The sequence below is a fragment of the Symphalangus syndactylus genome, chromosome 16, assembly GCF_028878055.3.
Source record: "Symphalangus syndactylus isolate Jambi chromosome 16, NHGRI_mSymSyn1-v2.1_pri, whole genome shotgun sequence".
Lineage (NCBI taxonomy): Eukaryota > Metazoa > Chordata > Mammalia > Primates > Hylobatidae > Symphalangus > Symphalangus syndactylus.
In genome coordinates, this window is record NC_072438.2 from 66,206,434 (window position 1) to 66,218,682 (window position 12,249).

The 12,249-nt window shown below is 37.6% G+C and overlaps 1 protein-coding gene across 1 annotated transcript in view; it reads left to right on the forward strand.

Moving 5' to 3' along the window:
• LIFR (LIF receptor subunit alpha) overlaps positions 1–8,801 on the forward strand; it is an 82,434-nt gene extending 73,633 nt beyond the window's left edge. Inside the window, exons 19-20 of the mRNA XM_055245644.2 lie at positions 1,133–1,211; positions 1,583–8,801. Of these exons, the coding sequence (XP_055101619.1) occupies positions 1,133–1,211; positions 1,583–2,206 (703 nt within the window). The 3' untranslated portion in view covers positions 2,207–8,801. The remainder of the gene's footprint in view (positions 1–1,132; positions 1,212–1,582) is intronic.
• Positions 8,802–12,249: the final 3,448 nt, after the last annotated feature.

Here is a 12,249-nt window from a genome sequence, read left to right on the forward strand (position 1 = left end):
AAATAGTAATAGTTGCAGAACTATAGAATAGTCTATTTTGGTAACCATATTCTCATTACCAAAAGTCACATTTTTAAAACAACTATTAGGCCGGGTGCAGTGGCTCACGCCTGTAATCCCAGCACTCTGGGAGGCCAAGGCAGGCGGATCACGAGGTCAGGAGATCAAGACCATCCTGGCTAACATGGTGAAACCCTGTCTATACTAAAAATACAAAAAATTAGCTGGGCATAGTGGCACGTGCCTGTAATCCCAGCTACTTAGGAGGCTAGGAGGCTGAGGCAGGGAGTCGGAGGTTGCAGTAAGTCAAGATTGCGCCACTGCACCCCAGCCTAGCAACAGAGCAAGACTCTGTCTCAAAAAAAAAAAAAAAAAAAAAAAACCAACTATTAAAGTACCAAAAAAAAAAAAAAAAAAGACAAAATAAGAAGGGAGTTTAGAAGTTACAGCGTTTCAAACTCACATTAACAAAGTTATTTTTTCTGTAGGAATTTCAAGTAATACAGTTCTTTTTAGTAGCTATAAATATAAAAATATGATAGGACACTGAGAAAATCTCATTTTTGGTTGCATTTAGTTTTTGGTCAAGATTAATAGCCTTTTTCTTAGCACAGCCTGCAGTGTACTTGTGACACGTGGCTATCACCTTTATGACCACCTCAGTAAAGGCAAATCTCATTTTTGGCTGCATTTAGTTTTTGGTCAAGATTAATAGCCTTTTTCTTAGCACAGCCTGCAGTGTACTCATGACATGTAGTTATCACCTTTATGACCACCTTTTTAACCACCTCAGTAAAGCAGTGCCATGGGATCACAGCTGTTCTTACATAGTCCAGATCCTTTGGACTAGAAGGCACAGCCATGATTTTAATTACTTGCTTTCCATTTTCATGAGATACATGGGTATTGTAGTTCTAGAAATGGAATTACTGTTTATGGTTTTCAAGTTGGAACCTCTCAGTGCATTGTATAGATAGCTCTAGTGAATGATCACACTAAAGATCTTCCATTTTAATCTCAGATGTGCATTAAAGGATTCATAAATACTTCAAAATAAGCCTAATGATTTATTAACTTATTATCTAATAATCTTAAAACTATTAAATTTACTGTAATAATTTTTTATTTGAAGGATTAAAGAAACCTTCTACCCTGATATTCCAAATCCAGAAAACTGTAAAGCGTTACAGTTTCAAAAGAGTGTCTGTGAGGTAATCTTTTATTTTCTTATATTTATCTTTGACGTGCTGGCTTCTTTTTTTAATCTTTTGTGAAAAGTTTTTAACATGCAAATGTCATTTTAAGTAAAAAGTATTGGGAAAATTGTATACTTTAAAACATCTCAGTTTCTAAAATTATTAATTTTAAATTATACCATGCTCTTTTTTCTCCTACAAATATTAATAACAAGGAAAATACTGATACAGAAGAAAAAAGTGGCTGTGCTGTAGTGTGAAATACAGAGTAGTAGAGACACCTGTTTACAAGCAGATTTGGGGAAAAAAGTGTCCCTTTTTATAGGAGGAGCATTGCAATAGCATTTAGTGCTATTTTTAATCACTGTTTTTAAATTTATTTCTAGGGAAGCAGTGCTCTTAAAACATTGGAAATGAATCCTTGTACCCCAAATAATGTTGAGGTTCTGGAAACTCGATCAGCATTTCCTAAAATAGAAGATACAGAAATAATTTCCCCAGTAGCTGAGCGTCCCGAAGATCGCTGTGATGCAGAGCCTGAAAACCATGTGGTTGTGTCCTATTGTCCACCCATCATTGACGAAGAAATACCAAACCCAGCCGCAGATGAAGCTGGAGGGACTGCACAGGTCATTTACATTGATGTTCAGTCGATGTATCAGCCTCAAGCAAAACCAGAAGAAGAACAAGAAAATGACCCTGTAGGAGGGGCAGGCTATAAGCCACAGATGCACCTCCCCATTAATTCTATTGTGGAAGATATAGCTGCAGAAGAGGACTTAGATAAAACTGCGGGTTACAGACCTCAGGCCAATGTAAATACATGGAATTTAGTGTCTCCAGACTCTCCTAGATCCATAGACAGCAATAGTGAGATTGTCTCATTTGGAAGTCCATGCTCCATTAATTCCCGACAATTTTTGATTCCTCCTAAAGATGAAGACTCTCCTAAATCTAATGGAGGAGGGTGGTCCTTTACAAACTTTTTTCAGAACAAACCAAACGATTAACAGCGTCACCATGTCACTTCAGTTGGCCATCTCAATAAGCTCTTATTGCTAGTGTTGCTACATCAGCACTGGGCATTCTTGGAGGGATCCTGTGAAGTATTGTTAGGAGGTGAACTTCACTACATGTTAAGTTACACTACAAGTGTTCATGTGCTTTTAATGTAGTCTAAAAGCCAAAGTATAGTGACTCAGAATCCTCAATCCACAAAACTCAAGATTTGGAGCTCTTTGTGATCAAGCCAAAGAATTCTCATGTACTCTACCTTCAAGAAGCATTTCAAGGCCAATACCTACTTGTACGTATATGTAAAACAAATCCCACCGCAAATGTTTTCTGTTCTGTTGTTTGTGGTTTTCTCATATGTATACTTGGTGGAATTGCAAGTGGATTTGCAGGCCAGGGAGAAAATGTCCAAGTAACAGGTGATGTTTATTTACCTGACGTTTACTCCTTTCTAGATGAAAACCAAGCACAGATTTTAAAACTTCTAAGATTATTCTCCTCTATCCACAGCATTCACAAAAATTAATATAATTTTTAATGTAGTGACAGCGATTTAGTGTTTTGTTTGATAAAGTATGCTGATTTCTGTGCCTACTGTATAATGGTTATCAAACAGTTGTCTCAGGGGTACAAACTTTGAAAACAAGTGTGACACTGACCAGCCCAAATCATAATCATGTTTTCTTGCTGTGATAGGTTTTGCAAGCCTTTTCATTATTTTTTAGCTTTTATGCTTGCTTCTATTATTTCAGTTGGTTGCCCTAATATTTAAAATGTACATTTCTAAGACTAGAGACCCACGTTTTTTTTAAAATCATTTTATTTTGTGATACAGTGACAGCTTTATATGAGCAAATTCAATATTATTCATAAGCATATAATTCCAGTGACTTACTATGTGAGATGACTACTAAGCAATATCTAGCAGCATTAGCTGTCCATATAGTTCTGATTGGATTTCGTTCCTCCTGAGGAGACCATGCCATTGAGCCTGGCTACCCAGGCCGTGGTGATCTTTGACACCTTCTAGTGGATGTTCCTCCCGCTCATGAGTCTTTTCATCATGCCAGGTTATCTGATCCAGTCCTCACATTTTTAAATATAAAACTAAAGAGAGAATGCTTCTTACAGGAACAGTTAACCAAGGGCTGTTTCTTAGTAACTGTCATAAACTGGTCTAAATCCATGGGTGAACCTGTGTTGCAGGTGCAGCAATTGCTTGGTGAGCTGTGCAGAGTTGAGTGCCTTCAGCACCGCATCCTCTGCCCACCCTTGTTTCTCATAAGCAATGTCTGGAGTGATTGTGGTTCTTGGAAAAGCAGAAGGAAAAACTAAAAAATGTATCTTGTATTTTCCCCGCCCTCAGGTTGCCTATGTATTTTACGTTTTCATAGTTAAGGCAAAAGTACTTGAAAATTTTAAGTGTCCGAATAAGATGTCTTTTTTGTTTGTTTTTTTGGTTGGTTGGTTGGTTTTTATCATCTGAGATTCTGTAATGTATTTGCAAATAATGGATCAATTAATTTTTTTTGAAGCTCATATTGTATCTTTTTAAAAACCGTGTTGTGGAAAAAAGCCAGAGTGACAAGGGACAAAATCTATTTAGGTTCTCTGTGTATGAATCCTGATTTTAACTGCTAGGATTCAGCCAAATTTCTGAGCTTTATGATCTGTGGAAATTTGGAGTGAAATACAATTCATTTTGTACATACATAGTATATTAAAACTATATAATAGTTCATAGAAATGTTCAGTAATGAAAAATATATCCAATCAGAGCCATCCCTAGTGTCCTCTTGTCTTCCTTTGTATCCTCTTTGGCTCCTTCCCTTAGCTTCCACCCCAGACATCAGACCTGGGGCTGCCTTCTCTCCCTGCCAAAGCTTGCTGTTAGCGTTGTCTGCTTGCCCTCAACTCCTGCCTTGTTCCCTGTTGAAATGTATCAATCCCATACTTTATCTCTCCAGGACAAGGATAAGTGTGGCTACAGTAAAAGTTTATGGCTTTAAACGACGCTAACCTGAGATAACGAGAAAAGGCCAGGAGAGATTGTTTGATCTCTGTCTGTCAATATATATGCATTTCAACTGTGACCATCTGGATCCAGGGCCCTTTCTAACCTATATAACAACTCATTTGTTTGGCTAATGATGAATATCACTGGGGCTCTTAAGTCCTTTCGTTGTATGAAAAAAGTGCAGAATATCGCTCACCTTTCCCCTACTTTTGGAGTTTCATACACGAGGATCACTAGCTTAATGAGAAGCAGAGTAACACTATTAAGTCTGGGCAAGTTCCTTATAAGTTGCTGTATGCTTAAGAGAATGTGGTTTATCTCTGGGGCCAAAGCGGTTTTCCTTCTTCCTCCTCATTGAATTGAAGACAGCTAGACCCTTGTGCAGATCCCAGGATATTACCTCTACTCCCCCCATCCTGTGTGTGTAGGGAGAGTAACAACACAGGAAGAGGGGAGGGATGTGGGAAGGAGATGGGTCACATGTTCAGTTGTCTGAGACACTGGTAAATGTGCAGTTTGTCAGTGAAGGTTGCATGCCTCCATTTACAAGGTGGTCTCATACTGATTGTGCTCTGTCCAGTTAGATTTGTGGCTTCTCCCCTGGAAGCAACAATTAAGGACTAATTAGAAGCAGTCTAGATGTGTTCTCTCCAGCCCTTACTGACTGGGAAAATAATTGAGAAATCCCTCTTTTCCTCAGTAAAAGCCCAGTCATTGGTTAGAAAAATCTAATTGCCAAACTAGCATTATGTTCCATCATATCTGTGAGATAGTAATTCACGTAAGACACATTTTTACCTCTCTTACAAGTCAATTCACTTACAAGCCAGTTTCAAATCAAGCTTCCCTTGCGAGGAATGGAGATCATTATGGGGCTCGTTATGACTACATTTCTTTTATGAGTGACCATTTTAAATAAGTAATATTTTATTTAATATTAAATTATTAAAGACAGCTAGACTTTTAACATTAGATGAACCTTGTGAATCATATATTGCATAGATTAGCACATGTATGCATCTAGGTCATCAGTTTGTTGAATTTATACAGCCCTGGATTTGAGATTGTGGCCGTGAGTATCTGGATAGTTGAGTTGTGTGTTTATGTGCTTATGTGATAGAGGTGCTTTGTTCCTGCAGCTTAGAAACAGAAACAGCCATTCATTGAGAAGCTTAAGAGAGGAAGTATCAACCTCATTTTCCAAACCAGCATTAATTTCACGGCTCATGGATCTGAAAGATTACATTTAGAACATTTAGTACTATTACACTCTCAGAAACTGTGGTAAAAAGTCACATTTTCAAAACTTCATGCATATTGTATTCTTGTTGGAAATAAGTCCTGTAGTTTCTTAATTGTCTTCATGCCGTCCATATTTAACGAACATTACAAGTCCTTTTTGTATTTGGGTAATTATTTGTAATTTATGAAGGAGACTAGGGGATGTTTTCTTCCAAAGGGAATTTAAAATCAATTTTATGGTATTTTGAAAGTAAAATGCTCCTTAACATGTCAATATTTTTAAAATGTTATCTCAAAGTTTTCTATTGCTCAGGTATATAATCTGATCAAATGTTTTGTTTGTTTGCTCTAAGGTTATTTTTGCTATTCTCTATTTTGAATTATGTTAAAATTTGTGTGCATTTTATGAAATGCCTTTTTTCTTATTTTGAAAGTGTAAAATTGGGCATCTCAGAGTAAAATGTGGGATTATTAGCTACAAAGACTAGGCACACCATGAAAGCTCAGTAACTAATTTTCTTGACTGAGTCTTATCCCAGAGTGTCACAGATTCAACAGAATTTTCCTGAAGGGTGATAAACACACCAAAATCGAGCTTGTGTAGATCTGAGACTATTGACTCAAAGATTCAAATCTACTTTCGAAGTGACTCCACGGTTTGAGTGAAAACTGAGGAAGGACTCATGCCTGTATATCACTAGATATCTTATTTCTCCATAATTTTAAGTGTTCATAGTTTCTTCTTTGATGGGTGTGCAACTGGGGCATGTTTGTACCAGCCAGCGTGTGTTCTGCCCAACAGTGTGTCCGTGTGTGAGGTTAACTGATTCAGAACTCATTCTCTTGATAAACTATTTCTTGAAAGCATTTATTTTAAGTCTTTATTTCCTGCTGAAATGAAGTTTCATACTGTCATGCCCATCTTATTTATTCTAGAAGAAAATTTTCATAGAAGAAAATGATTTATGGCCAAAGTTACAGAACATCCATCTTTTAGACTTAGCCTTAGAATATCATTGGAAATTACTTGGCTTGAATTTGGTTCGTTTATATCTTTATGGATTATGTACCAGGGCTATTAATAATACTTAAACCCCTTATTTTGCTATGCTGGTTAGATTTTTTTATTCCTTTTCAATTAGTGCTGTTAATTATTACATGGTCGTATTCATGCTTATTACAGATGAACTATTTTTAGTGCCAATGTAAAGGATTAAGAATAACATGCAATTAGTTGGCTGATATTTCAGGCTTTATTGTACCTGGTAATGTTTCAGGGAGTGTGATTTGGTCTAGAATATATCCAGATCCTTATAATTGTGATATTGGGTTATGTCAGGATTCTATTATTTTTAGCCATGAATGGTGCTTATTTTTCCCTATATTAGGAATGTTAATATTTGGATTATCAGAGTCCATGTTATAAACAGAATTTACCTATGCAAGACAAATTCTAACTGTGCAACATTTTCATGAGAATTAAAAGTTGTGTGTTAAGGGGAAAACCCTCTGAATGTTTTTATGTGTAAGTGCCTAAAGAACCATAGAAACAATATATCAAAAGCTCTTATAAAAGAAAAACTGAACATTAACCAGAAACAAAATATAATTTACATTTTTTTTTTGGTTGCTGGGACTGAATACCCTAAAAACTAAGAGATTGAGTGGGGAAAATGTCTAATTGATAAGAAAGTTGATTTATATTATATTTACATGTGTCTTCTAAGATTGCCTTTACAGTAGCCAATCAGAACTTTAAAAAAAAAAGCTAACAACATAGATCCTATGTGTTGCACTTAAGACTAAAATACTTTGCACACCTGATTGAATGGCTCACTTAAGTTGTTGAATTTCCTTATACATTTAAAGTGTACTTCCATTTAGTATTATTCCATTTTAAATGGGTAACTTTCAGCTTCTGAACTATTTTCCTAAACATTCCAGTAGTGTATTATAAAAGATCAAAATATCTCTAGGTGGTAATACAATTTTCATTTATAATGTGGAAAAGTTAACTGTTAGATTTAACATTAGTATTAGTGTTTTTGCAATTGCTCATAGAAAAGAACACTGAATAATGGTTTTCATACAATTTTTGTAAAACATTCTTTTTCCAGTTTGATTCCAAATGCGTTTCCTCAAATTTTCTAATATATCATAAGCTAGTGTTTCCTTCTATTTAATTTTTCCTTCCAACACAATATTGAGGAAAAATATGAATAACATTGTGAGTAGCGGGAGACAACACGAAGAAGAAACCTTTCATTGTTGTGGAGGTGTAGGTATTATGTGATTGATGCCCTTCCTGGCATTTGTTTTATCCTGTTATTTTCTCAAAAAAAGAGCATGGCTTTTTCTTAAATACATTTAAATTCAGAATTGCTTGCAAAAGATTGGCCTGGATAGATAGACATCCTGGATTTAAGATAGTACCACCTTAAAGGTATGTTGAAAGGTAAAATAAATCATTTCAAAATACTTAACTTTCCTAATAAGAATGTTAGGTTTTCTTCTCTGTCATTAGCTGGCCATAAGTCAAGGTCCTTATAACTCCAGGAAATTACCTTTTTTTACTTTTAAAAATTGCATTATAGTGAATTACTGTTTACAAAATACACATACTGTGAACAGATATGTTTCTGTCTTTTATAAGGTTGTTTGTAGAATATTTTTTTAAAGTGAGTATTATATGTTAAATATTTTAAGTTTTTTATAAATACTAGTAACTGTTTACTAATTTTTGTTTGGTCAAATGCTTGTAAATGTAGCTGAAAGAAGATAGGGAGAAACTGCGGATCCCAAACTGTTCCCTTTTTCATTTCTTGAAATGTTACCACTACAGCCATTTTTTTTTAAGGTGAATGAACAGTTGTGATGTGCTGTACCTAAAATCATGTTTAATCGTAGAAGGAAACATTTCAATACACATATACAGGAAGAAAACTATAGATGAAGTACATGTGTGTGATACAGTCTGATTCACAGAATTCTGAGAGTAATGTGGAATAAAACAACTCCACTTAGATGATAACTGAAGCATTTCCTGCCTTGTGAAAATGTGGATATTAAATTGCTGTTAGAATGGGAAATTTGGACACTTTATATCATTGTGTAATTTCAGAATTTAGTTTCTGTATCTTTTGGAAAACATGATTATAGCAAAAACATAGAAAATAAGTAATCTATTACTAAAACACCATAAATGTAAAACTAGTATGCTTGGCTGTTAACTCTAAAGATGTTACTTATGTCTGTTTTTAAAACATGCATGTATTTAACAATTTTATCATAGTATTGTCATGGAAAAAATAAATATATTTTCTTACATCTTACACTGACAGACTTGGGCATTATTGGGTTTTTCCCCATGTTACACACTTAGGAGAAGTGGCATCTGCTTTGTTGTTGTATTTTTTTGTTCTATCCTGTAAGAAATACAGCGGTTGTAAAGCAATCACATAGCGCTATGGATGTTATTTTTAACATTTGAATACATTGCTGTGCCATTGGTGTAACATCCATCTGTCCATTAAATCATTATTGTTTACGTGAGAAGTTAGCATAAAAATAATCAAATAGTGGGAATCCAACATTAGCAAATAAATAATAAATACTGGTCTTTAAAGTAATGGTTTTTAGTTTATGTCCTCTGAAAATAGCTTCAACATTCCTGTAGATTTTGAGAATGTAACAAAATTTTATTTCAACCTATTAGGAAATACAGATTTAGCAAAACCAGTAATTTTAAAGTATAAAGTGATCTTAAATAGGTGTTCTTAAATGGAGAAATTAAGTCCTTAGTCATATGTATAGCGTAGACTTAGCCAGATTGAAACATGAATGGGCCTGGATTTAACCAGAAGAAACTGCAGACCAACTCAATTGTGAAAAACATGTTAGTATTTAAGTGCTAGGAAGTTCATACATATGGCCTGTTCTTTGGGGATTCTCAGTGCATAACTTGTTTCCCAGATGGTGAGTTCTTGAGTCAAGATATATAGCACCATCAACCCCAGGAACTTTTAAAAAGGATCAGAGAAGAATGATGAGATTATTGGGGGAAAAAATAGAGATGTATGAAAAAAATTTTTAAAGGTATTCAATATCAACTAAAATGTTAGCTTACAAACAAGTTATTCACAAAAGAACTATAATAATAGCCTGTTATGAGTGGCTTATAAATTTGATCTTATTAGCTTTCTCCTGGAGTGATCAACAATAAAACTGAATTGAAAATATTCATTGTGCTGGTCCAGGGAAGTTGAAATAACAAGAGATGCCTTGAAGTGATTTGTGCTTAAATTGGAGATGATTTTATCCCTGGGTGATTAGTTTCAGATTAGAGACAAGAAAAGCTTTTGAGGATGACCTTGAGAAAAACTGTTAAGTGATGGCCAGGTGCAGTGGCTCATGCCTGTAATCCTAGCACTTTGGGAGGCTAAGGCGGGTGGATCACAAGGTCAGGAGTTCGAGACCAGCCTGGCCAACATGGTGAAACCCCATCTCTACTAAAAATACAAAAAAATTAGCCAGACGTGGTGGCATGCGCCTGTAATCCCAGCTACTCGGGAGGCTGAGGCAGGAGAATCGTTCGAATCCGGGAGGTACAGGTTGCAGTGAGCTGAGATCACACCACTGCACTCCAGTCTGGGTGACAAGAACAAAACTCCATCTCAAAAAAAGAAACTTTTAAGTGGAAATAACATTAAAATGAATGCAATCCCAGCGTATGAGCTTCTGTCTCCAAACCTTCAAAAGTTATAAAAGAATGTCAAGCCTCAGCTCAAACAAATCTTTCTTCCCCTCCTGCCCTCAGCCTGCCGTAACTCTGCTCAAGGCTGAGCCTCTTCCAGCTCTAGAGGCACTTGTACTCCCCTCACCTACACCATCCTTGGAGTTGATGTGAGCCAGAGACTGAAAGCCTTGAGGAAGCAGAGTGTTGAGAACAGATGGACCCTCCTAGTCCTAAATTGCCCAATTACCAGTGCAGGCAACATGCCACCTTCAGAATGGAACCTAGACTCTTAATTTCCTCAATTACCATTGTCGCTCCTTTCCTTTCCTGTGTTGGCTGAGGCTGGGTTCACACCTTTTCTGAGTCAGCCGCTGCCTTGTGGGAGGCTTCACAGGCCTGGCTCCCATCCCAGCGTCACAACTCAGTACCAGGATAAGCTTTGGAGAGTTATTCAGCCTCTCCCCGTTTCCTCATCTCTGAAACGTGGCTCTTCATGCCCACCTTTGCAGGACTCGGGAGGATTAGACAGAGTACATCATGTTCCCAACAGTGGATGTTTGTTACCCATGCCTCTTGAGAAACTACAGGAACACCGGAGGACTTAATGGTATAAATGCCTCCACCCTTGTTTAGCTGCTCCTTAGGTCATCTCTCCCAGTGACACAGAGAGGAGCTGCGCAGCACAGGGCCTGCAGGGGAGCCATGGCATCTGTCTCCAGAGTGAACGCAGGGGCTTCACTTAGATAACTTCTTCTATCTGCAGGGCCCAATTTAGGCCTTGCTGGCTCAGAGAAGCCTTTTCCAGCATCGCCAGGCCCTCAGTCCTGTGCCTTCCTAAGCCTGTGTGTCCCCACAGCACCAAGCACAATCCTAACGCTTGATTTGGGAATGGGAATTGAACAAAGTCTCGGGCTCTTAATCCATGAAGCTTAGTGCAGGATCTGCCACATCTCAGGTGCTTGATTCATATTCTTTAAATGCGCCTTGAGAAAATTGTGGTTTAATGTGTTTCCCTGGTTATTAGAAATATGTTATTTTACAGAGGGTGATCCCTTGTGGGATAGTCTCAGACTGTGCAAGGGAACCTTGGTTAAGGACAAGGATGGGAGGCTCCCTGTGGTAGCTCAAAGCAGCTACTTCACCGGATTTGGGCCATCTTGCCTTGTAGTAGATGCTTAAGATGTGTTGAATGCAATTACCTTGTTCTCCCTAGACAGAAATTTACTCTTATCTTCTTACCTCTTTGACAACAGCAGATGGGAGATGAATGGCCTTTATCCGAAGTGACAACAGGTTAGAGTCCTTCTACACGTTGTCTGTCACCTCCGTCCTCCGCCATCTCCTCCCCAATTTGAACTTTGTTTTCATTTTCTGTGGGTCAGGTTCTCCATATCCGTCCAACTTATATGGACAACTTCCATGACCAAGTGATCCATTCTGGCCTCCGTCCCTCTTCCCCAGACTGCATATCTGCTTCTCTGGAAGATAGTCTTGGCTCGATATTTGAGGCTTCTACTTCGTGGGCAGGTAAGCCCTGGCATGTTCCTCAGGCCACACCACTGTAGTCTCCTATTCCACCCGGAAATAACACGTATCTCCTTATACACAAAACTTTCTTCCCTCAAGCAAGACCTCCTCAAGCAGCTGGGCCCATGGTCCAGGCTCCTCCAAGCTTATGGCCTTGCCATCAGGGGAGTCCTCGCCAGCTCGCCGTGAGGCCTGTGGCCTGGCTTGTCATGTGCGCATTCCTGCTTTAGTTCTGTGGCTGGACAGAGGTTCTATTCAAAGGACATTTTCACAAGAGTTGGAGAAAGATGAGTCCCTCCAAAAGAGGTGATATCCTGAGTAGACAGAACAAAAAATAGTCACTGAAGAAAAACTAGAAAATCAATGGAAAAGAAAAATCACACAATCTTTTTTTTTTTTTTTCCAAGACAGAGTCTTGCTCTGTCACCCAGACTGGAGTGCAGTGGTGCGATCTCTGCTCACTGCAACCTCTGCCTCCCAGAGTTCAAGCGATTCTCCTGCCTTGGCCTCCCGAGTAG